Source organism: Fukomys damarensis, unplaced genomic scaffold, assembly GCF_012274545.1.
Source record: "Fukomys damarensis isolate Sample0158 unplaced genomic scaffold, DMR_v1.0_HiC HiC_scaffold_26, whole genome shotgun sequence".
Taxonomy (NCBI): domain Eukaryota; kingdom Metazoa; phylum Chordata; class Mammalia; order Rodentia; family Bathyergidae; genus Fukomys; species Fukomys damarensis.
The window spans coordinates 22,804,260-22,831,184 of NW_022900938.1; the positions used below are offsets into that span (position 1 = coordinate 22,804,260).

General features: G+C 37.3%; 1 protein-coding gene across 8 annotated transcripts in view; it reads right to left on the reverse strand.

Moving 5' to 3' along the window:
• The window catches only part of Rapgef4 (Rap guanine nucleotide exchange factor 4), a 233,933-nt gene that overhangs the window by 90,511 nt on the left and 116,497 nt on the right, over positions 1-26,925 (reverse strand). Inside the window, exon 1 of one of the 8 annotated variants that reach the window (XM_010607006.3) lies at positions 25,197-25,276. The exons of the other annotated variants lie outside the window; for them this stretch is intronic. Within the exon in view, the coding sequence (XP_010605308.1) occupies positions 25,197-25,214 (18 nt within the window). The 5' untranslated portion in view covers positions 25,215-25,276. Of the gene's footprint in view, positions 1-25,196; positions 25,277-26,925 lie in introns of those variants that run through there. 8 annotated transcript variants of the gene reach the window in all.

Consider the following 26,925-nt stretch of genomic DNA (forward strand, 5'->3'; position numbering starts at 1 on the left):
TCACTGTGAGTTTGAGACCAGCCTGTGAGATTCAGGTCAGTCTCAACTACATAGTGAGACCCTGTCTCAAAAAACAAAAACAAACAAACAATATATATATAAAGGCTCACACAGGTTCATTGTAAAGGGGCAGAGAAAGGTATGTCATGCTGATCTGAACTTTAATAAAGCCGGAATAGGTACATGACTACAGACAAAGCAGATCCCAGAACAAGGAAAATCATGATGGATAAAGAGGAACATTACATACCGATGAAAGGGGTCAGTTCTCTAAGAAGACATGATAATCGTAAAAGTACATGCACCTCCCCCAAAGAGCTTGAAAAGGAGTGAGGCAAAAAGTGAGAGCTGCAAACAGAAACAGACAAACACACAACCACAACCAGGGACTCATCACGGGGGAGTATACACATAAATATCCTTGCTCTGCCGGCTGAAGAGGGCCAGGAAGCACAGTCACCCCAGTAGCACTGAGTACAGAAACCAGCAATAAGTACTGCAGTTCATGGTTTCTATTGCTACTCTCTAAAAAAAGTAACCAGTTTCCCTGAGATAAATGGCTGATTTGGGATTAAGGTAAGGAATATATAAGAAAGACTTTGAGTATACCCTGCAGGGTCAAAAAGAACGGAAGTACTCAAAATGAAAAAAAAAAATCCTATAATATTGGGGACATTTCAAATGGATAGAGGAGCCAGCTGAAGAACTCCCAGTGCCAAAGCTATAATAATTGGAGCAAATTACAGAAAATGGTATTGGATTATAATCTAAAGAATAAAATATCCATGAGTCTACAGTAATATAAGTAAATGATAAATTATGTAGCTGTTGTGCCCTCAAAAGGTGGATCAGAACTCCCAATTCTCATTTATTTATTTTGGTGGTACTTGGAATTAAACCCAGGGCCTTTGCATTGAGCTACATCTCCAGCACTTTTTAAAAAATTATTTTGCAAGACAAGACTCCTAAGTCACCAAGTTGCCCAGGCTGGGCTTGAATTTGTAAGCCTCCTGCCTCTGCCTCCCAGAGTGCTGAGATTTCAGTCATGCAACACAACATTCAGCTTTGAACTCCCAATTCTTTACGTGTGGCTGTACATAGTGACTTCCTTCCAAAGAGTACATAACAAGCAGGAGAGAAAGAGTAATGTTACAGTGGAAAACATGACAAACACTACCCCTGCCAGGTGAATGAGGTCACCATTAGCAGTGACAAGTCACACTGATATGAGTAGAATGTACCCTTCAGATCATATGCAGAAATAGACACTTTATTTATTTCTGTGTTCCTTCTCCCCAATGGACTCTTCCTCAGCCCCATTCTAATAATAAGAAAACATAAGACAGATCTCAACTGAAGGACATTTCTACAAGATACCTAAGCACTACTCCTCAAAACTGTCAGTCATTGAAAGTAAGTCAGAGAAACTGTAATACCCAAAAGGAGCCCAAGAAGGAACGGCAGCTAAACATACAGTGGAGTCCTGGATAGGGTTCTGGGACAGAAAAAGTTCTGTAGGTGATACATACGAAAATAAAAATAAAGTACAGATTGTAGTTCATAATGTATCAAAACTGGTTAAGGACAAAATTGTATCACACTAATATAATAGGGGTTACTGGGTGCAAGGCAGTATGTGAGAAATCTCTGCACTGTGTGTTCTATTTTTCTATAAATCTAAAACAGTTCAATAAGTAAAGTTTACTTTAAATAAATCATTAGGAGCAAACAGAAGAAAGTCAATTAGAGGTAGTTACAATAAGCTTTTCAAATATCCCAACCAGAATCTTTAGTAGAATTTTAGCAAAAATGGGATGCTTAGCAATTCTTTCTGTCATTTGTGCCAGGGATGATGTTCAGGATATAAAAACTGTATCAACACTCTGCACAGTGCTCAGGCCTTGCCTGAGTAGCCCAACCCAGAAAGAATGGAGTCCGGATCTCTGATCTCATGATGTCCTGTATTCTTCCACATAGTAGCCTTTCCACTTGACCTCCTAAATTAGCTAGGACAGAACTGTAACCAGTGACCACAAGGGAACTTTCTGGGAGGGTCAGTTGTTGCAGTACTGGTGACAGCTGTACCTGATTGCCATTTAATCCCCAGTGAAGTCTGTCTTCTGGGTTTTCACCCACATCCACAGTGTATACCCAAGCTTATCAGCAGCAATGACATACTAAGAAAAGGACAAGTCATCTGCCTGACCAGCCAAAGACAGCAATGTCTTCTTTCCCTCCCTCCTTCCTCCATACACCACCAACTGAGGCAGGAGCAGAGCCAGGGGCAGCAGAAGGCCAGACACTTCCCATCCCACTGACGCTAGAACCATCAGCCAAGTCCCTTCAGGGATTCTACTCCAACAAGAGCCGAAATGTTAAAAAGCACACATGACTGATCCTTAATAGCTGAGATAATATCTTAAAGGGTCCAAAGTGACAAGACATTTCTGAATTAAGACTGAGGTGTTTTCATGGTTGCTAAGTACCACTGAGAAAGAAGACATCCAACTCAGCACAGTTAACAGTGGGTAGTTCGGGGAGGTCATTATGTATGCATATTTTACTGACTTGAGATGTCACAAGCCAACCAAATAAAATACCTATATCAATATATTTTTGAAAGTGGCTTATAAATCTGAGGAACTGAAGTCTGCAGTTTAGGCTTGGGCTGCAGTCTGACCATAAGACTCGAGGGTACCTGAGGCTGCTTATAAATCTGTGGCACTAGGGCAAGGAAGAAGTGTGTCCAGGGAAGAGGCTGCACAGACCCTCCTGTCTCATGGTCTTGCTGCTGCCACCTGGTCTCAGCGCTGCACCTGAGCTGGTGTGAGCAAATCGGGCAAGATTCCTTCCAACACATCCTAATTCGATGCTGAGAGACGGCATGTGTTTAGAATAAGTCTGTCAGGCTATAATTTACAAGATAAAATTTAAAAATTTTTTTCTTCTGCTAGTGGGAGATAGCCTCAATTAGATATTAATTTTACTACATTGATCTTCTGAGTATTTTTTTCTAGAAAGTGTGTGTACTCCTATTAGACATCCCTAAACCAGATATGTGGAGGAAAAAAAAAATATAAGGCTAACATTACAGAGGCACCATTCTTACTGATCAGAAAATTCTCCTTGAGTCCTTACACAGTGGTTTAGTGTTTCCTTACAAATTGGTCTGTTCAGGCCCAGATTTTCTTATACTGGAAATATCAATATATTGTGATTAAATCTGCATTTTAGTAATAGGAACTAAAAGATGCATACAAGTCACTCAGAGCATTACGTAGAGGCCAGTACTATCATATTATTTATAGAACTATAAATTATGTGAAGGATTATTAAATCTCCCTTCTCTCTTTTTACAAATCTAAGCCTTATCCTCCATTTTACCCTCACCTCCATTACAAGAAATTCTTTAGTAAAGCAGTGTATTGAGTGCTTCTGGGAAACAATGTGCATCTAAGATTTAAGACATAGTTCACTGCTTGGCAGGTTCATGGATTGGTGTTTATTAAGAGCAGGGTTGGAACACCACGACCTTTTCCTTTATAAGGTTTAATTTAAACTTGAGCATGGTAGATCCTGAAAGCTTTAACATTTATTCAGTATTTTAAAATAAAGTGAACACATAAAGCTCATGGTTAATGCTCTGGTTTTTCTGAAGCCAGAGGTCAGGCTGCTGCTGGATATGTTCCAAAGGCAGACAACTGGTCTGTGACACACATTTTAGAAAATGCTCATGTGCTAAAATGCTAAATTCAATGGCATATGCAAACCCACATAAACATATATTATGACCCCCTACTTCTCTCCCACACAAACAGTACACACTGGCCCGAATCTTGCTTTTTTCTCTTAAAAGTGTATCTCAGAGATCTTTTTCCCATGAGAATGTAAAGAGCTACCTCATCTCTTTTTTTGGGGTACTTATGTTCATTTCTTAGTAGCTGCATGGTATGCATTATAACTGCAGGGTATGTCATTATAGAACACGTATGAGAAATGAGACCAATGAAAATTGTGTAATGTTCTGTTATTCCTGTGTCCTTAAAAACTCAGGATTCTCACTGTAGGAAAAGAAGATATACATTGATCAAACCAATTGCAAACCAGTTGATCAAAATACTGACCAAACCAATTGCAACGAATATCTTGGTTTGGAAATTCCATTCCTGTGGAAAGAAATCTTGGGAGAAATGACTGATTGCAGTGGTTTAAAATATATTAGATAAGGGCCAGGGATTTAGCTCAGTGGTTCCGTCGCCTGCCTTGCAAGCACAAGGACCTGAGTTCAATCCCTGGTACCAAAAATAAAACAAAACAAGAAACAAAAATAAAATAAAATATATTAGATAAGATGGTCCTATCTTATTATACAAGATAACAAGGAAGTTATGAAACACTACAAAGGGTTACATTAAAGGATGCAGAACAATCGGAGCATTGGTAAGTATAATAATTACAATAGACTGAAGCCCATTAAGCAAGTTTAAATTTATGAATTTATAATGATTTTTTTGGGAAAACTAATTGGTTACTTTCTCATAATTAGAGGGAACCAATTTATCATTTTATATTGAGTAAATATAAAGAAAGAAGAGAGCACTTATCTTGCCTTTTCTATACAAACTGTACCACTAGATAACTAGATAATAATGGAGGGTAATGATCTTATCAAATTATTTCAGCAAACATACAAGAAGAAAATGAGCATCTTAAATCATCACCATAAGAGTTTTGCAACTCTTACAGATTAACGCGTTTAGGTATTGAGTATCTATGGCTGATAATACAATCAACTGGACATTATGCTCTTCCAAGGCTGAACTGGGACCTATTCAAGCCCGTAGGCACAGCACTCTGTAGCCCTAAAATATGAGCTATCTATGTAATATATTTACTCTCATGTAAAGATACCTACAAATTAAATTAAAAACCAAATCATAGCAAAATATGATTTCATTTACATAAAATGATACATATGTGTAGATACACATGTGATTTATTTTATATATGTATACACATGCAGATAAGTATATAAACAACTTAAATAGAAGCACAACAAACTATTAGCAGAGAAGGGAAGGGGAGATGTGAGCATCTGGCAACAATGATGGAGGGGTGGTGACAGTAAAAGATATTTGAATATTTTTCTCCACTGACTTCAAAATTATCCTAATAATTTACAACAGGAGTAAAACTTACTGAAAAGAGAGGCCTATTATGTGATTCTCCTTTTCCTAAGACTTTTGTTTTTTAATGAATTGCGTTATGGATCTGATAAAAATAATGTATAAAATCAATACTTTAGGAATTTTAGCGTCTGTATGAATCACACGGGTAATGCATGAAAATGCAGAATTTGGTCCCACTGGTCTGGGGTGTGACCTGAGAGTCTCCCTTTCCACCTGAAAGTATGGATGGTGCTGGTGGATGTGTGAATCACAGTTTGAGCATCAGAGACTTCAGTGGGTACTGTAGCACCCTGTGGATCCATAACATCATGATTCCACATCAAGATGCAAGTGTGTCCTGAAGACTCGGTCTAGGTTGAGATAATCATGAAGTCACTGTCCTAACAGTTATTTTCCCCAAATAGACCAGTATGTTTTCTAGATCGAGGAATAATTTCCTGGCCATTTTGTTTTGTATTTTTTTGATTACTCAAGTACCTCACATAAAAATCAAATGCTTGCAATGTATTAAAGAAAATGTATTTGTCCTGTGCAAGTAATTGAACAATATACTTAACATTAACATATAACACATTTCAAAATTTCTAAATTACAAATAATTCATCTCAACCAAATTCATTATATAAATATTTAACAGGGCTTCCAAGAATAGATGAAACACAGCATAATCTTTACATTGTTGTGCAAAGGGAATAAGGCAAAAAACAATCACATTCTGTTTTTATGAAAGTATTTGAAACTAAAGGAAAATGTTTGTTTACAGTGTAAATCTAAATTTCAATAGCATGAAATAATTTCAATGTTTGCAAGGTATTAAGAGTCCATAACTTTATTCTAACTAGTTAAGGCAGAATAGTAATAGAGTATTTCTGGATTTCTTGATTCTGAAAGACCTAAGGAATATATTTCTTCTAGACACCAGTCATGTCCTGAATTCTACCTGAGGACCGCTCTGCATTTCCTAAACTCCATTCCTGCACACATTTCACCCTTGCACCACAGTTATGTATGTGTCTGTCCTCTAATAAGCACTACGTGAAACCCTTAAAATAAAAAGTTGTGTCTTTGTTATCTCAAAATCCCAGTGCTGTTCTGTGCATACAGATTATTCATTACATATTTATTTGACTAATAATGTGGAAAAATATCTGAGGAGCTTCTACCTGGCAGTGGTGAAAAGAATGAAAGGAATTTTTCCTCTTTTCATGCCTGAAATTCCAGTTTTGCTCTTCATGGTTAGATATGGAAAGCCTAAAATTATTGGATGCTGGCAATTAATTTATGGGCTATCTTGCTTATGCTTTCTTCTTAGGAATAAGATTTCTCTCCAGTTCAAACTCAGAGTAAGGTGTTTTGGGTTGGAAAGAAGTAGGGACTCAGTGTTTACTTTACACGGAGAAAGTTTCAGAAAACAAATTGTCACAGAGACCTGAAAACTATCTTTCTCCATCTCTTGACTTCCTCTTATTTTTCTCGTGATAAACGTAAGACCAGTTTTGTGTTTTCTTAAGTATTTTTGAATGTTTTTGGACATTTTAACAGTTTCATAAAAGTGATAAACTTCAAAATCCACATACACATATATCCAAAATTCTATTTATAATTTAAGGGGTTCATAGACACTTGGAAGTCTAAACATGAACATGTGTATTCCTAATACACCAGAAACCTATTACCACATAAAAGCCCAGCAGACATGTGTAGATACATCCACAAAAGACATACACTAAAACAATCACAAGCATTATTCATAAGAGTCCTTCACCACCACAATGGACAGTAATGCTATGGCCATAATGGAACGAAAAAGCAATACATTGCACACAATGCAAGATAAATTTCACAACATAATGTTAAAGACTGATACAAAAGGTGTGTGCGAGATGTTTTTCATCGGTACAATTCACCATTCTCCTAGAAGGTAGGAGGATAGGAATTGGCCAGAAAGGTAGGATTTTGGGGGTGATACTGATGATGTATTTTGGGATCTGAATGCTGTTTACATGAGTGTGCCTGCAACAACATATCAAATTAAATCAAGTGTGTACTTTTTATATATTTTGTTTCAATAAAAGTTAAAAGAAAGATATTGACTTAGAACAAGAAATTAACTTCATGTCTTCATTAAAGACTTTTAAAGTTTTTCCCACATTGTAGGTTGTCTTAGTTCTGTTGATAAGTTTCTTTTGCAGTGCAGAAGCTTTTAATAAGATGAGATCCCAGTTGGTGATTCTGCTAGTTCCCATACTACTAAGGATTTGTTTATAAAGTCTTTTCCTATGCCAATGTCTTCAAGAGTTCTGTCTAATTTATCTTCCAGCAAGTTTAGTGTTTGTTTTAATATTTAGATCTTTAATCAATTGGATTTTAATTTAGTGCATGGTAAAAGATAAGGGTCTAGTTTTAATCTTTGGCAGGTTGAGGTCCAGTTTTTCCAACACCATTTATTAAAGAGGCTATCTTTCCTCCAGTGGGGACAGTCACCTCCTTTGTCAAAGATGAGGTAGCTGAGTACATCTGGAATTGCTTTTGTGTCTTCCAGTCTGTTCCACTGATCCTCAGGTCTGTTTCTTTGCCAGTACCACGCTGTTTTTATCACTGTGGCTTTGTAGTATAGCAACCACTATGGAAATCAATATAGAGATACCTCAAAGAGCTGGGACTAGAGGTTCCATTTGATCCAGCCATCCCTTTGCTGGGTATCTTTCCAAAAGAATTAAAAGAATCATATCACAGTAATATATGCACACCTATGTTTATAGCAGCATAGGTTGTAATAGCTAAAACTTGGAAACAGCCCATTTGCCCATCAGTTGGAAACTGGATAAAGAGGTGATTTTTCTATAAAATGGAATACTACTCAGCCATAAAGAAATTAGATTCATTCAGAGGAAAATGGATACATTTTGAGGATATACTCCTAAGTGAAATAAATAAGTCACACATGTGTAAATACTGAATAGTTTCTCTGGTGTGAAAAACTATAATAGTACACAAGATCCTAATGAGATAATTAACAATGTGAAATAGGAAGGGCTAAAGGGAAGGGTAGGCGAAAGGGAATAAGGGAAAAGAAAAAAATATGAGAAAATGAAAAAATGGAAATAAAGTGTTTTTAAATGGGAAGGGGAGGAGGGAGTGAAGGGAAGGCAGGGACAAGGGGAAAAAATGAGAATCAAGACCTGTCATCGAAAGGTACAAGATCCCAATAATGAATGTAACTGTACTGTATATCTAAAATGTACCAATAAACTCAATAAAAAGAGAAAAAAATAAAAACTTTCAAAGGACCAGGGATTTAGCTCAGTGGTTCCACTGCCTGCCTCGCAAGCACAAGGACCTGAGTTCCATCTCTGGTTCTCCCCCAAAGAAAAACTTTTCTTAAAGAAAGTCTCTATTAAGCCCCCATTATACAGATAAGGTATATACAAAAGTAAAGCAGACCTAGGGATTTTGAAATTTCACAAAAAGTGGCATTTGAAAGACAGCTTGCGATGCATCAATATGTGGCTGGCAATTAATTTAGTCTTCCATTAAGAGTGACTTGAAAGAAAAAAAGAATACACATAGAGTTGTATATATGAAAAGTCCCCAGCAAAAATCTCACCATGACCAAACTCCACAGAGGGTGGTCTTTAGGAAGACGGCCCATGGCTAGAGAGTGAACCTAGCCAACCATACATACAGTATTTTCAGAAATGTTCATTCATTTAATGATTCTGGAAAAGTTTAAGAATATTGACTGAAAATGCCAAATATCTCCTACTGAAAACATTAATAACACCATTAAGAGTATATAACCACATAAAAAATTAAAGCAGAGTATTAAAGTCAGCATATAATTAGTGTTTTTAATTCTATGATTTAAATACTAACTATACCTGCCAAAACATACATTTTTTTCTAGCAGACAAAATATTAATATATTTTATTTATTCATATATTTCATTTCAAATAGAACACATTTACATTATTCTCAGATTTAACACTTAAGAAGCCCAATGAAATGTAAATTACTACAGCCATTATAGAAAACAGTATGAAGATTCCTCCAAAAACAAATAGATCTATATTATCCAGCAATTCCCCTGCCCAAAAGAGATGAAATCTTTATGCCAAGATTTTTTCATTCCCATTTTTACTGCAGCATTAACAAATCACCAAAATATAGAACCAACCCAGATGCCCTTCAAAGGATGAATAATGAAAATAGGGTACATTTATTTAATGAAATATTACTGAGTCATAAAAAGAATGAAACTTGATGATTTGCAGCAACATAGATGGAACTGGAGAATATTATGTTGAGTAAAACAAACCAGACACAGAAAAACAAACACCACATTTCCTCACTCATTTATGAAAATCAATAAAATCAACTTCATCCAAGTAAGGAGTGGAATAGCGTGTGGAGGGGATAAGAAGGGAAAAGGACAGAAAGAAATTAACAGGCATTTTGAGAGACTGGGAAGGGTGCTATATGGAGGAGTAGAAGAAAGGTGGATGGACATGATCAATGAATGTATAAAAATATGACAGTGAATCCTACTAATTTGTGCAATTAATGTGTTAATAAAAAAATCCCTTTCATGGGGGGAGTGTCTGACCATTTCTGAGACCATTTCTTTCCTGTTGCTCTGATGCAAAATACTTAGCTCCTTTTAATGCTAATCTTTTGGGTAACCATGCTCTTCTTGGCCCCAACTTTACATGGGTTCTTTTCTGGAAAAACCACAAGATTTTCACATCTTTTGGCTCTGCTTTTTGCTCTTGATTCTCACTACAGATTTGGCTAAAAGAAGCCACCAGTATGTATGCCACAGCCTGAACTTTGGTCTGTCTTGAAATTTGCACCCTCAAATTCAGCCTCACACAAAGTCTTAGGGCATGGGCAAAATATAGATAAATTCTTCCATAATGTAACATACATGGTCTCTAGTTCAATTTCCAATAGAGCCCTCATTCTCATCTGAAACCTGGTTAAGCCTGGCCTTTACTGTCTTCATTCCTACCAGTATTCTGATCTTCTTGAGCTCTAACGAAAACAGCCCGTTTTATCTCTGTGTACAACATTCTACAGCTTCTTTAGCCTGAATCACCAAACTTCCAAACTCCTTCCACAAACCAGCTCCCAAGCCTTCTGAACTATATGGTTAGGTTTAGTCACAGTAAAAACTCCATCTGGTACCACTTTTCTGTATTTCCCATTCCTGGGATAAAATACCCACACCTGCAAATTAAAGAAGGTATCATAGTTGAAATGGCATGTTGGGAGGGCATGGCAGAGGAAAGCTGCTTACCCCCATTAGCTAGGGAAGAGAGAGAGAAAGGAAGAGCTGAGGACAATAATATACACTACCAGGTCACATCCCCAACCAGGTCTCCTCCAACCAGGCTCAAGTGATAGCACATTCAGCTCTGAACACTTCAGTGGATTAATCTACTTTTGAGTATAGTAATCCGATGATCTGATTATCTTGCAAAGACCCTGCCTCTGACCACTTCAGGGACATTTTGCATCTAAACTGTATCACCCAATGACTTGATTGGGAGGGGCAGTATTTGGGATTGAATCCAGGACCTTCATATTGTGTTAACTCCTTGACCATTTTAATTTTTAAAATTTTATTTTGAGACAGAGTCTTGCTAAAATAGCCAAGGCTGGATCTGAACTTGTGATCCTCCTTCTTCAGCCTCCCAGAGTGCTGGGATTATAGGCAGACACTACACTACCTGGTAACTCTTGAGAAAGTTCCAAATAGTTGTCTGTAGCCAGTAATAGGCTTCTAAAGGTATAAGCTGAGTCTGTCATAAGTCTCAGAAATTCTCATAAATACTTTTAGGAAATGTATTAAATTCAAAATAAATGGCACACTTTAATGTTACATGGTTGGAACGCTTTACAGTGCAGTTTTTAAATTGTGGTAAAGAATAGTCAAAAAGTGCTTCCACCTTCATAGGCTGTCATTGTGTACTTGTCATCGTCAACACTGGGAAACCACAGTGTGACTTCACAGGGTTAGAAGCAGGCTTAGGTTTCACTGGAGGCACAGACACCTGCAAATCACATCTATCTTAACCCTATTCTGTACACACAAGTACTTAATGAAGGTAGGTTTTGCTGGGGGAAGCAGAAGAGGAAGGCAACAGTTTTCCAATGTAGCTCAAGCAAGCCTTCCCAGAGGAGGCAAAACATGAGTGGGATTTGTAGGGTGAACTGGGTTTGATGGGTATGGAAGAAACCGAACAGCATCACAGACTGGGAGGCAAAGCCATGTAGCTGGGAGTTGAAGGCATTTAGGTTCCATATTCTGGCTGCAGCATATAGCTGGTGTGGGAGGAAGCAGAAGGAAGTGCAGGAAGACACACGTGTGAAGACAGATTCATCAGGGTTGAGAATGGACAGTGGAAAGTCTATTATCAATTGCAATAAAGGCATATACTTAGCTACTGGTCTTTACCTTTTGTCATTAGAAAATAATGCATGTTCATTTGGAAAGTATAAAAAATTTACTCATACAAAGTATCATTAATATTTTTGAATATTAATAATCTTGTTTAAGTATTTTTTAATTTTTCAAAATTTTAAATGACATGTAATTATATTCAAAATAAAACTTTGCACTTCTTCCTTTTTGCATAACACTAAATCATAAGCAATTTCACATATTACTATAAATTCTTTGTAACTATCAAGCAAAAAATTCCATTAAATGTAGGTAGCATAATTTAACACTTCTCTTGTTTAAAACAATTTACTAAAATAAATATGCTCTGAGTCTAGGCCAAAAGTTCCTAACTCCCACTCATATTTGGGTTTATCATCTCAGAATTCATTTCCAAAAGTAGAATATCTACACCATGGATTAAGGTTTTGCACAAATACTGACAAATTGGGAAGCTTTCATTGAAAAAAGTCTTTGGATGGGCTATTTCTTCTGGATAAACTCTTAGAAAAGTGCTCTGCCTTTGGCCTTTTGAAGACAGGCACTGGTTTATATATGACAATCATAAATATTAATGTGGTACAAATTAATCAATTAGAAAAAAATTCCAACAGGAAAACACTGATACATTTTCCTAGCATTTAAATACATGCTATCTAAAATGCCCTAAGCCATTATTTTAATAGCATAGAAATTCCCAGTTGGGAAAGGTAAAATAATTACCATGAAAAAAAGAGGAGTCCTTTGTCACACACTTTGAATTAAAAGTAATGCACTCAATTGACTTTTGCACTGACCTCTGCATCTAAGTGTATTTATCTGTATTGATTGGAAATTTTAAAAGTTTTTTTTTTGTGCCTGAAGCAATCTAGCCAGCTGAATCTACAATAAACACAACCTTAGCACAAACACAGGAAAGAACATACAAACAAATGATTCTGATAACCTTGAAGGATTTGGGAAGCTGAGGGCAGTAGCATATTTGATCTACGTTATATAAAACTCCTGGAATAGCAAAACCTATCAATGTTTTCAAGAAACATTTGAAGCATTTACACAACTAATCAAAACAAAAGTGATCAAAGTCCTGAAAGCACACCATATAAAATATGAAAGTATGGCAGGAGGCAGGAAAGTAGGATACAGCACAAAACACCAAATTCATTTCAGATCTAACTGACAAACCAGGGTCCTTAAATACGGTCTTTTTTCTTTTCTTGTATCATCAAACTGCACTAGTGCAGATGTTGTCTTCAACTAGACAGACAAACAATACTTTTAGATAAAATTTTTTAGTGAAAAATAAGTAGTGCAATATATTAAAGTTTAGAAATTTTATTTCCCTCATCTTTTTCTAACTTCCCTGTGCTATATTTTTCTAATATCCTGAAGTGTGCACAAAAAGAAAAAAACTCCAAAGTTTAAGGCCTCACTATTGCTAGCTGATGGAGGCTTAAGACGCTTTAAAAACCTGGCATTTCTACCTCAGGGTTACAGTTTATATTTTTTATTTAAAGTAATTTGAAAGGTCTTAGAAATACTTGAGACATCTGAAAGTATAATGAGAAGAAATCAAATTATGTTATTATGTCCTCTTATTGACCAGAAACTTAAACTCTGGACATAATATTTTTTAGAAATAAGATGAAGACTTTCACTCAGCCTCACGAAAGATTCTCATGTCTCTTGGAGAAAGAAGTGGTGGCTGGTAGGTAACAAAGCTCCCACAACCCCTTGAAAGCTTCCAGCCAGACAGGGGTTACTCACTGTAAGGTCTGTGACTGACAGGCTACTTTCCAAGAAAGCATTAAAGACCATTGTACCATTCATATTCCTTACCCAAGGCTCCAGACTGTGGTAGGGTTGGACAATGGAGCCATGAACAGAGTGGGAAGGGAATCATGACGCTGTGCCCCAGGGAACTCTGGGAACATGCCCAGGGGAATGACAGGACTCACTGCAGGCCCGTTTTCTTGTCTCTCCCTCCATTTGGCACTGGAAACCTTACAAATCTGTGCTTTAAAATTTTTAAAGGCTGCATTTTAAAGCAAATCTCTCCCAAATAAAGACAGAACTGTTGATACATTATTGTCTTACTACTTAATCTGAAAGAATTACTGAGAGCATGTAAATTTTCATTCTTTTTTTACACAATGAGGTTCTCTCAAGAATGAAGACTGGCAGGTTGAGGGTACATTACGAGGGACAGGGAAGGAGAAGGAGGTGGCTTCACATTCCTGAGGGAAATCCTGTCCATTAATTTAATAATCTGAATTAAATGATTCTTATTTCAAACTTCATAAGTCATTCTATTCTTATCTCATCTGAACAGGATGCTCAAAAAAGCAAAATAAGAGAAAGAAGAAGAAAGAAGAAAGAAGAAGAGAAAAGACTTATAGATTCATCTTATAAGATACTATTCTGGTATCTTAAGGTGAGGATGAGGACATTTCTTAAGTGTGGTGTGCCTAATGCTTCATGCCAATTATTCAGTACAAAGAGCAACCATTTGATGAAGACACTCTTAGTATTCCCATTTTACCAATCAGGAAACTGAGGCTAAAGGAGCGACATATTCCTTGCAATGGATAACACGGCTGTGGGTGGCAGCTCTGGTACATGAATCCTCTTGGTTGATCACTACCCTACACTGGCTACATTTCTAAGGAAAATGTCCTTGTCCACTTTTTCCTGGGATATAAGGGTGATTTTTAAAAAGAGCCAAACTACTCATGTTGATTTTCTGCTTAAATCTTTCAATGGCTGCTCATTCCTTTCAGAACAAATCCAAACTCCATAACATGGTTTCAAAGGCTCTTCTTAGTTTCACCCCTGCCTGCCTCTCCAGCCTCACCTGCCACCACTCTGTCCCTTGGTCCAACTGTTCAGAGTATTTTTTGGTCCTTAAATATGCTGAAAACTCAGTTGCTTTGGAGATTTTTTTACCAATCTTTTCCCTCTGCCTAAAATACACATTTCCCTCCCTTTTCCTGACTTCCTCAATCTTCAGGCCTCACAAAATGTGCCTTCTCCAACTTCCAGAGCTGCACCATTCCATTCCGTGGCCACTGCCTGGATGTGACCCTGAAACCTGCACACTTGGCAAATCTGAATGAAAATGTACAATACATGTTCACAGAGGAGGCAAAGGAAAAAAACTGAAATTCATCAGTGATGATGTTTTATATGGGCTACATTTTGAACTGAGAATTGTTTGGATATATTGGCTTAAGTAAAATACTAAATTTAATTTTATGCCTTTCTTTTTACTATTTTAAATATAGCTGCTAGAGAATTTTTAGCTTCATACATGACTTTTACTTCTTCTGGGCACTGCTAGTCCAGAGCACTCTGCAGTTCCCTTAGTAATGCATACTGCCATTGTAATTCTTTGTTTGTATTTGGCTTGTTTCCAGGATGTTGTAAGGTCTCAGAAAGAGGACCACACTTGTCTTATTCCCCATTAGCTCTGTGCTGAGGACAGCACCTAATACAGCGTGGTTAAACTGAGTTGTTGAAATTATAAAAGCCAATTAAAGACACAGATCAGTGGGAAAAGAGAAGAAAAATGCTGTTTCCTTTGGCATAAAATGTGAATGTACCTTTGATTTTGACATAAAGAAAGGAGACTGTAACTTGTAATTTGAACTAAATGAGCTTAAAGATATACTGCCAGAATTACTGAGATCTATTTATAATAGCTTAAAGTTCTGAGGTTCAGTAGAGTACATTACTTGATCTGTAGATCCAAAGAATCCCAATTAAAATCCCAGAAAGCTGTTCGGGAGATAGCGACAAACTGCTTCTACAATTGTGGAAAAGCAGAGGACTTGGAATAGCCAGCACAATTTAGAACAACAAAGTTGGAGAACTCACACTACCCAATTGCAAGACCTATAATAAAACTGCAGCAATTAAGATGGTGAAATATTGCTGAAAGAATAGACACACAGATCAATGGAACAGAATAGGAACCCAGAAATAGGCTCACATAAGTATAGTCAACTGATCTCTTACAAAGGAGCAAAAACAATTCCATGGAGGAAGAATAGTCTTTTCAACAAATGCAGCTACAAAAATTGGATGCCCATACATCAAAAATGAAGACCCTAAACAAAGACATTATACTTTGTCCCCCCCCCACAGGGATGGTTATTCTGAGGGAATCTGAGGATGAAATGCAGATTGATTCTAGTTGGTAAAATTTGCTCCTGGGTTACAGGCAAACAATCTGAAATCACTATACATACATATTAGAATTAGACAAACAAATGGCAGATAAGTGAGCAAATTTCTCATTGGAGTTCAGAAGTTACAGAAAAGCAAGTTGGAAAGGTTAGAATGGTCCATTGGTAATGAATCAAGAGTTAGAGAAGCCAGTGTAAACCAGTGCTTAGACAAAATATAGAATCAGATGAGGTAACTAAAATATAGCCTTGTGCCACATAAGGATGTCTCATTCAATGGCAGATCACATATATATGATGGTGTAATCCCATCGGATTACATCAGCTACTGACATCACAGAAGTAAGTGCAATCTATGATGTTCACTCAGTGATGAAGGCAACGAAGAACACATGTCTCAGAACATGTCCCTCCTATTAAGTGACACACAACTGTATTTAAAATACGTGTACATATCCAGGTTAATATATACATATATATTTCCTCACTCTGTCAGCACTGAGGGCTTATGTTTCCCAGTAGCAACAAAAATACCCAGCACCCAGATCTTTGGTTTTTAATATTCTTTAACAAAGGGAACCAAAGATCCTGAACAAAATGACTGATTATAGGATTGGGGAAGAGAACATACAATCGTTTAGTGGTGCCAGAAGTAAGGCAGTGCTCAAAAACATACAAAACACGATTATAGGGAATGTAAAAAGAACATAGGAGCCAACTGAAAGAGTTCCTCATAGCCAATACTAAAACAATTTGAATGATAAAATATATGTGGTATTACTGGATCGTAACCCAAAGTGTAAAATAAATATCCTTGTATGCATAGTAGTACAAATAAATGATTTAAGAAAGAAATAAATATGGGAGAATAAACAAATGTCCTAGGCCAGTGATGGTGAATCTTTTAGAGCTTTTAATGATAATAAACAGCTATTTGTGGCACGTGTGTCACAGGTTCACCACTACAGTCCTAGGCAAAAAGCTAATGTATGTAGCTATTCAGCTATCAAGGAGCTGGAGCCAAACTTCCCACGCTGTAAGGGTGGGCTGTGTATAGTGACTTCTTCAAAGACTTCAGTACAGAAGGCAGAGCAGGGCAAGGAGAGTGACTTTACAGTGGATAAGCCTGGCACACATAACTTTAACCGGATGATCAAGGGCAACACCAACAGTGAAAGCATATTAATACCACATATTCATGCTATGACGTGATGAAAATGGTAGACTTCTACAGTCTTCTCCCTGAGAACCCATAAACTGAGTCTAATTTTAATAAAAACATCAGAAAAAACCCAAACAAACAACTGAGGGGCATTCTACAAAATACCTGGGTGGCTAGTATTCCTCAAAATTAAAAATCATCAAAGACAATGAAAGACTACAACTGTAACAGCCAAAAGCCACCTCAGGCAACGTGACAACTTGATGTAATATAATACCTGAGATGACATACTGGAACAGAAAAAGGACATTATGTGAAAATAAAGGAAAACTGAATAAACTTGGAGTTTAGTTAATGATAATGTGTCAATACTGGTTCATCTTAAAAGGTGGAAAGGAAAAATATGCCAACCTAAAATTCCCTAGCCAGTGAAAATATCCTTTAGGAATAAAGATGAAGACATTCATAGGTGAAAGAAAGCTTTGGAGAATTTGTAGCCAGCACACCTGCTCTATCAGGATTCCTAAAGGAAATTCTTCAGACAGACAGGAAATGATGCTGAAAGGAAACTTAAAATATCAGGAATGAAGGAAGGATAGCCACAATATAATCAAACATAATCCAGGAATAGGAAGAGGATAGTGTGAAAACTAAATTGACAAGATGTAGCTAGCTACTTAAAAAAATTACTGCAGAAGAAATGCATCTTCCAATACAGTTGAGACAATATTAATTATTTTTCATAAAGCCTTTAAAAAGTCTATGAGAAAAGGGTATGAAAATATATATGGTGTATTCTAAATTTTGCATATACACACACACACACACACATATATGTATATTTCTATAAGTTAAGCATTTAAACATGCAGAGCTTTGGTTGATGGCATTTATGGGAGACTTAAAAATACTTGTTTCCAAACATCCAACATAAGCAGTATTATATTTATGATCAGGAAAAGATAACACATATATTTGAAAATTCACTGTCTTGCTGGATTTCATTTTAGACTCTTGGCAGAAATGCTTCCTTTAGCCACACACCATAAACTTCAATGATTCATTTGAATGCAAATTTGGCTCACAGACTTTTAAAATCAAATAGATAAAAAAGAATTCCTGTAACACTCTAGGAAAAATGGGATTGCTCGTCATGCATTGTTTCAGCACCCACATCCAAGTAACTCAAAAGACTTAACAAGATCAAATCTTGCTAATCTCCACATCATACATGTGGAGAAAGAGAAAAGAAATTATGATTCTGATTGTATGGAACGCATGGGATTTCTAAAGCACAAAGCTATTGCAATCAAAGCTACTGCAAAATGTGATGTCAACATTATTCTCCTAAGTGATTCTGTCCGATTTTTTCATAAGCAAGGGATGAAGACAAACCCAAAATGAAATATTGATTGCATTATGATGTTCTGAGTACACTGGATAAAGGGGACTGGATTTTAGTAGTCAGCTGAATGTGCATCCCTGGAGAGGAGCAGAGAACGGAGCCCATTTCTATCATTCCCCTTTCTTCCAGGCACAGACCTCACCTTCTTCAGAGCTGGGTCCACAGTTGTATCCCACCCATATTGGCTCAGAGTTAGGTGGGAGGTCACATGACCTACCCTGGGCCAATCAGAGTCCTTTCGCAAGGTTTTCTTCTGGTAGCTGCTGGGAAAAAAGCAGGAACTGTTTGGTGGCCATGTTTTAGGCTGATGGAGAAGCAGAGGCCTTAGTGCTTGTAAGCCCAACCCCAGCTCCACATCTGATTGTCCTGGGAACTGAGGCTGTGAGTCCCAACTTCCTCTCTTATTTGCTTTTGAGGTGGCTTGATAACAGATTTCTGCCACCTATAAGATCTAAGTCTGTAGTTATTCCTTAGCAACTCTGCAGTTTTGGAAAAAGGAGAATGTTAGGAGGTAAATAATAAAACACTGTTTCCTCAGAAATCTTTCAGGTTGTAAGGGATGTGACTCTAATAATGTATGGATTGTATTTTGGCACTAAATTTTAATCTCTGACTACACTATGATATAATTATCCATTTACCCATTGCTATTTTCTATTAGGCTATTTGCTCTTTGAAGTCAATAATTTATTTTATTGGACTTTGTAACTCTAGAGCTTATGTACAGAGCCTGCACAGCACACAGTAGGCATTTAATAAATCTTAGTCGATTTTAAAAGGGTTAAATAAAGTATGGTCATTTTTCCCCTACTTTACAGTATTACTTCAACTCCTTCAAACTTTATTAATTGGAAATTTGTGACTAGGCTAGAAAAATTAATTTATTCCAAAAAGTGGTTATTAACCCATTTAGTAGTGTAAGAAACTGTAAAGAGAATGATTAAACTAATTAAGAAAATAAATTGTTTCAAGCAGGCCATAGCCATTTAAAATCACCGATTCATATAGAAATAATTTGTGGGCCAAGTTAACAAATAATATCCTTCTACCTATTCATTAAATTAGGTCCCTGAGGATGTCTATTAAGTAACGCTTTGATAGCCTGGCTCATTTACTATTTGTACTTGAAATATTCCATAAATCAACCTTTTATTAATTCAAAAGGTGACACCTGCAGTTACACACAGTTTATTTACAAATATAAATTCTCTTAAAATCTACAAAAGATAATAGAGGAGTGAAACAAACAATAAAATTCTTGATTTGTGTCTCACTTCATTTCTTTCAGACATAAAATTTCATTCATACCCCAGGCAAATGCTATTGGGTACCAATCTTCAATATCTGTTTAATTACCACTCTCTAATATTAATTATCATTAGCTATCAACTTGCTCTACAAGTCTGATCATACCTCATTCCTGTGTACTGCCTAGTACAGTGACCTTCAGATCAGGCCTCCCAGCCCAAGCTCACCTCAGCCTTCCTGTGCTGAGCTGAGGACAAATGCATCCTTCCATGTGTTCAGAACAGAACCGGAAGCTGTCCTTAAGGCCTCTCTGTCTCTTTCACCTCATCTTTCATCCATCAGAAAATCTTACAGACTCTTATCTTCCAAATCCATCCCGAATGTGGTGCTCCGCCCCCTCCACAGTGACTACGCTCTCATCTCTAGCTCTTGGAAAAGTACACTGGTTTCCTAGGAGTCAAAGAACCTAGTAATGCTGCTATTCAAAACTATTTATATTTCCATCTGCTTATTTATGTGAATGAGTTTTCCCATGGCCTGCATACATATGAAAACCAAGAAGAAACGTGGAATGACGGCCAGACCCCATTTCATACAGCTGTACTGGTTCTAAAGCACCCATCAAATCTCTCAGAGACGCAGGTCCAATAGTAACTTACTTTCACGGCTTGTGACAATCTGTAGGAATTTGTGAAATATAAACAATTACAAATAACTATTGTCATAACCAAGAAGAACTATAATGAAGATGTATGGTTATCAGAAATTTTAAGATTTCAATTTTTATATACATTTTAACTTTTCAAGTATTAAACAATGATCCACAGATAATTTCAATCATAAAAATATAAAAATGAAATCTATTATTATATACAATTATTATACACTAATAATTTTTTTTTTTGTACCGGGAATTGAACTCGGGTCTTTGCACTTGCAAGGCAGGCCACCAAACCACTGAGCTAAATCCCCGGCCCTATACACTAATAATTTTTTTTTTTGTACCGGGAATTGAACTCGGGTCTTTGCACTTGCAAGGCAGGCCACCAAACCACTGAGCTAAATCCCCGGCCCTATACACTAATAATTTTTAAAACTACACTACAATGAGGAACTGCCATGTTAGCCCTGAGCAGCTCACATTTGGAAGGTTAACATGAATAAAAAATAATCTATTTTATTTAAGACACTGTTATGTCTGGGTCTTTGTTAATGTAGCTGAATTTGCATATTAATGTTAATACATAATGCAATAAAAATTATATGGCCTAGGAAAAAATACATTAAAATCAGATCAAAAGAATAGTAATAAGATTTAAGGGTAAAAATGAATGACACAACATTGCCAGTCAAAGAGCTTGTTCATATATTTTTAAATGACAAAGAACAAATTGTTTCTCAATGCCCAATTCTGGCTTAATATAGAGCAAGCACAGTATAAAAACCCGAAGATTAATAGACTCCTAGAGAATGTTTGTTTGACTTGCAGGATTGGAACTTAGTATTTTTCTGTGGCCTTGCTGTCCAGACTGACTCATATTTGGGAAAGTCAAATATTACCATATTAAGATAGACCCTTGTCTATGTACGCATATGAATGGATGGATGGATAAATGAATTAGAGATTTTGGTTAATTTGGAGATTCTGAAGTCTCAGGCTTCTTACAAAAGAAAGTAACATTTACCACATTTCCATTTTCTTTCAAATGTCTTGCACTTTGTATGGTGTCTAAAACTTGCAGGTTTCACATGCGGAAACACGGAAAATGACCACCAGAGGGAGCCCAAGTGTTTTTCTGAAGGCACAGGACACCAAAGGGAGAAAAAAGAATCAAACAAAACATGAAGCTGGGGGTATGGGGTGGGAGGGAATTCTCACCTTTTTCTGTCATAAAAATATATACATCTTATTGAATGACAACTATTGTTGCATGTATGTTACATATCCCTTTACTCAGCAGTAGTACATTGCAATGCTGTGACGCACAAATGGAGAATTGGCTGAACACAATATTTTAAAAATTCACATACCCTAAAACAAGAAGATCCAGGGGGAACTTCTATGACAGCATCCATGATTTTCTGTGGTGCCCCAAACAGGCCAGGCACCTTGTCTCCAGCTTATTTTAATGTTCCTGTTCAGCCTCTATTCTGGTCCATCTTTGTGGTTAACTTCGGAGGAAGGTTTGGGTGTGGCTTCCTCACTTTGGGATTCAGTTATCAAATTACAGCCCTTGGTGTTACTTGAGATTTTTCATTCTCCAGTCTGAGCCAAGTTATGAGGACATTAAGAAGAATGACTTTCCATTTGTCATCCTGAGATCTTTCTAGAACTCAGAACTGGATCAAGTCCTAATAGGATGCAAGAGGACCTCTGTTAGGCTTTCCAGAACCAATCTTCTTAAAAATAAGACCCCACAGCCCAATTTCAGTGATGCTCCTGAGCTAGAAAAATGTCCTGGGACTGAGGCTATATGGACAAAGATGATCTTGTTTAGAATTAAGCTACAGGGAAATTTAATAAAATGCCTTATAATATAAAGCAGGTCAAGTTTTTGGATTTTCCCCCTTGTTTTATCTTATTAGTCCTGTTCTTGAAGTAGGTCAGGGATCACTATTTGATAGACAAGGAAACCAAAGCCCACACAGATAAGTGACTTGATCAGTCTCACTGGCTATTATGTCAAGGGCACAAACTGAGATGAACATGCCCTTCCAATGTTGTGTATTGTAACAGTGAATGATTACTGAACTCAGTCATATGCAAGTCTTCTGACATAGAAAATTAATGTCTTCCATTTCCCTCAAATTACAATTGAGTGAAAAGCATGACAAAAAGAGAATTCAATGACTTAGCACTTTGTTTTACACAGCATTTTCATGGTATGTTTTCTTAAGTTTCTTTTTCATGTCTGGATGGGGTAATTTTATAATGTATGCAAATAAATTAGCACAAACAAATTAAATTCTACAGGGTTAGGTCCTCAGTTGAATGCTGCTAGATTTAACATGCTTATTAATGCTTTGGATATAGAATCAAAAGCATTCTTATCAACTTTAACAATGACACCCAATTGGGTGGGGGTGGCTGACAGGAAAACTGGTTTGAAATTTTAAAGTGACCTTGACAAATGGGAAAGGAAAAAGGGGGCAGAATTCAATAGAAACCTTTGCAAAGTAATTCATTCAAAAGAGGGGTGAGGGCACAAAGGAGAACAACAGAAATGAGGGTGTAGTGACTGGGCAATTATAACAGAAAAGGGGCTGGGGGTCAGAGTGAACAATAGGCTTCAAAGGCATCAGCAATTTAGTTCTGTCATTCTGCAAAAGAATGCATGATTTTGGAAAGTACAAATAGGGGGAAATTCACACTAATTCTCCCTCCAGATCCAAAATAGATAAAGGTTTGGGGGATGGAAAGAAAAGGTGTTTTGTTGAGATCCTCCAACTGCCTGCATTTCTTATAATTTTGAAAGGGTTCCTCAGAGAGTAGAGTACTCAAAAAATATTAAAAATTTTGATCTTGGATCTAAGGAAATAAGCCTTAAAAAATAAAAGAAAAAATAGAGTTCTGCAACTGTGTTCCTTTATTCATGCCAGTCCCCTTGCTTAGAACACACCTGCCCGCTGCTGCCTAGACAGCTCCCATCTCCCATCAAACAGCCCCCTCCTAATGGCAGCCCCTGTCTTCCTGGTGAGGCTGCCCTAGGCCCCTGGCACTACACTGTCCTGCTACTTTGTCCCAGCCAAGCTGGTAGCAAACACTAGTACTGGGCAAGCACTGCTCAGCAACAGCCTCCGGAACCTCTGGGGCATGACCCTGCTATTACCTTCCTTCTGGGGATGAGGAGTTGAAGGTGGGAAACGCCTAACCGCTGTTTGTGTTTGCATGCTCATGTGGTGGCAGGGCTAGGGCTGTAACTCAGGGTCGCCACAGCGCAAGGCCACACTCCGCTGCCGACACATGCGCCCACAACATCCCCACTGCACTTATCTGTTCACACATCTACTCCATGGCTGGACTCCCACCTGGAGGGATGGTGCCATGTTTATGTTCATAATCCCAGTCAAGGCCCAGGGTGGATCCATAAACGTGTGTTAAATTAAAGGTTTTCAAGCAAATAGATGACATTCTTTAGGCATATCTGAGTCGTTCTTTAACTGAAGGAAAATCAGAAGTAAATGTACTTGAAGGCAAGAGAATGTAAATATTTGCAAAAATCTGGCAATAAGAATTCTTAACAATTCTTGGACCACAATCTTACAAGTGATTTGACAATTTCCAGGAAATTTTAAAGAATAGAACCAGTTATATATCTATATGTATGTGGATTCATATGTGTATATAATTCATTATCTTTTCTCATTGTAATATTATTGAAATGTAAAAAGAATAAAAAGAATATTTTAATATCCACGAACTTAGGGAAACCTGCCTAACACAGAACTGTTATTAGAAAAGAATCCAAATCCTAAATGTCATGTCAACACAAAATTAATTTATCCAATCCAAGAACACTGCAGTTTTCTCTCCTAAGACATATTTTGGAAAGAATTTGGTTTTCATTTCTTAAAACAGGAATGCTAAAAATCAAATGCATCAAACATAAATGACATGCTGTATTTTATTGTTCCGTAACCGAGATAACACAGTAGCAGCGTAAAGCACGTGGTGAGGATGATAACTGCCTTCAGTACAGGTGAAATCTTTCTCAAGACAGTGATGCCCTCTCGCACAACCTTGGAATCAGCAGTATAGTTTTTGCCGTTGCTATGACACTGTGCCCTCACCCCTGCCAATAGTGAGCTGATTCTCAGGACCAGGGCAGCCGCTTCTCAAGGCAGAACCTCTTAGGAGAGAGCAGGGAGAGGCTGCTGGCACCAGGGATGGGGGACTCATGTCTTGTAACACCAACGTCGTCATCATCGTAATCATCATCATTTTTGACTATCAAACCATACACCACACTGCCTAGGTTCCTGTGACCTCTCACCCACATCAAATTCTGAGAGAATTTAGTAAATTCTGAGAGAACACAGCCAATGCAGATTTGTATGACTTAACTACCTCAGTTGCAAGCCCAGAAAATCACCAGCACAGCAACAACATGAAAAAATTATGTTTCATAAAAGACATTTCAAAAATCACAAACAAATCCTAGAAATATTAAAACAATCATCAAATGTACATTATAATATTTTTTAAATTACAATATTATAAAACTATTTCTAAAAAAGAACAATGAGCCGCCACTCCCACACACCCCATGCACACCCTTCCCCAAGCACACTCACAGAAAGCAGGTCTTAAGAACAGCGCTGAGAATACTCAAAGGCAATAACACATACCCAGTCTAACTCCCAGCAGGCAAAGGCTCAGGGTGCTAGAGTGCTACCTACAATTACTGTTTCCTACGTAGATGATCAGCTTACAACTCAATCAATATGCCCCTGCAGCAAATAGAAAGAGATGGCATAGTCATCTAACAGTAGAGGAATAGAGGGAAGAAAAAGCAGAAAGTCAGCAAGGACATTCCACCCCACAAAATGCTTAACTCACAAATATGAAAACAAACATTTCTTCAGGGACTAGAGAGCCCAGTTGTCCTTGGCACCTTGGACAGTGAGTCACTAGTTCTCTGGGAGGTGGGGCAGAGGAAGTCTCAGCTCCCTGGGCTACACTTTCTAATAGGCCAGCTCCAGAAATGAGTGTTTACACACTATACCAGTCACAGGACCAGGCAGCAGCCTGGCTAAAGCTAATCTCACTTGGGTGATAAGCAATTTGTCCTTCAAAATCAGAACAGGCAGGCTCCAGATTTCCTAAGACTTTAGAGTTACAGTATTTGGTTTTGCTCTCCGTTAGAGCTTCTCCCCCTGGGTAGGTTACACCTGTGTTTCACAGTGGTGATGGTGCTGGTTAAACTATCCCTACCCCAGGACAGAAGGAAACAGTTGCCCAGGGCAAACCCTGAATCTCAGCCAAGATGTCCTCCCAGGCTCTAGACCTGAGCATTTTTAAAGCAGGGTTTTAAAACTATGTTGCACAGAAAACCATCAGTTTGAATTCCCATGTTTTACAGCTAGAGTTGAAAGGTTGTACCTAGGGTTATGGGGATTGCTTTTATGTTTTGAGTTTGTATAAGAATATACAATTTCCTCATTTTTTTTCATCTAGCCCAGAATTACACTGTCATAGCCAATCTGTGGCAGTAAAATGTCATATAATAGGTGGAAAATATTCTAATTTGTCTTCTCTAACTTTGAAAAACACCAACAGTAAAGATAAATGTTATTATATTTTCTAGACATTCCTAAAATTTCTATCCTTTTGACCCTATTCATTACTTATTATTTTACTGTCCTCTCTTTAATAAGAATTTTCACAAATTGTGCTAATTAGTTCCTTACCAGTTTTGATTTACACCTTTCGTCTTTAAAACAATTCCCCCAAACCATTCTTCATATAAATGGCTCATGATTTTTAGAAGTGTGAGGAATTTCTTCTTAAAGTAACCTGCTTAAAAATGAGCCCTGCCAAACATTTTAGGGATCCCCATCCAGGCCGGCTCATTCCTAGTTGTTTGTATGAGATCTTCGGGGAACTCAAGAAACCTCTTTGAGCTCTGAACCAATCCTGCTTTAAGCTGGCTGTGCAGTCTTCTGTATTTTGCAAGAAGCTAATCACACCATCTAGCACACATCAATCCTGTAACCTCCAGTGAGGAGCTCAGGCGCTCCTCCTGGAAACAAGCAGATGGTAAATAGGAAATGGGGTTGCTTTGTAACCCCGAACCAGTCTCGCCTGCGGTCCTCCCACACAGAATGAAGGTATCACCTTATAAAACAACAAATCCTCATAGCAACTGCAAGGAAGGGGTACAATAAACAACAAAATCAACATAAGCAGCAAAGAAATCACAGACTCTTTTCTTAAAAGGGCAACTGTAACATTCAACTATAAAGCTTATAATTGTGATTTGTGTTAAACATGGTCAGCCAGGTATGGCATGTACAAAAGAGGGGATAAATACTATTTAAACAGATAAAGGAGAAGAATTTTTTTATAAAACCAAAGACCCCCAAACAATTACATCTATAAGAGCTAACCCTTGGCTCCACGGCTATTTTTCTAACGTTTTTCTCAATTATTTGATAGGTTCCAGTGTTTTGTGTCATTAAACATTAAATGATATCTCTATCAGTTATAGTAATTAGAAGATAAAATAACTGCCAATCCATTTGTTTCTACAAAAGTGCAATTTAAACTGGGCATGGCAGCAGATGTC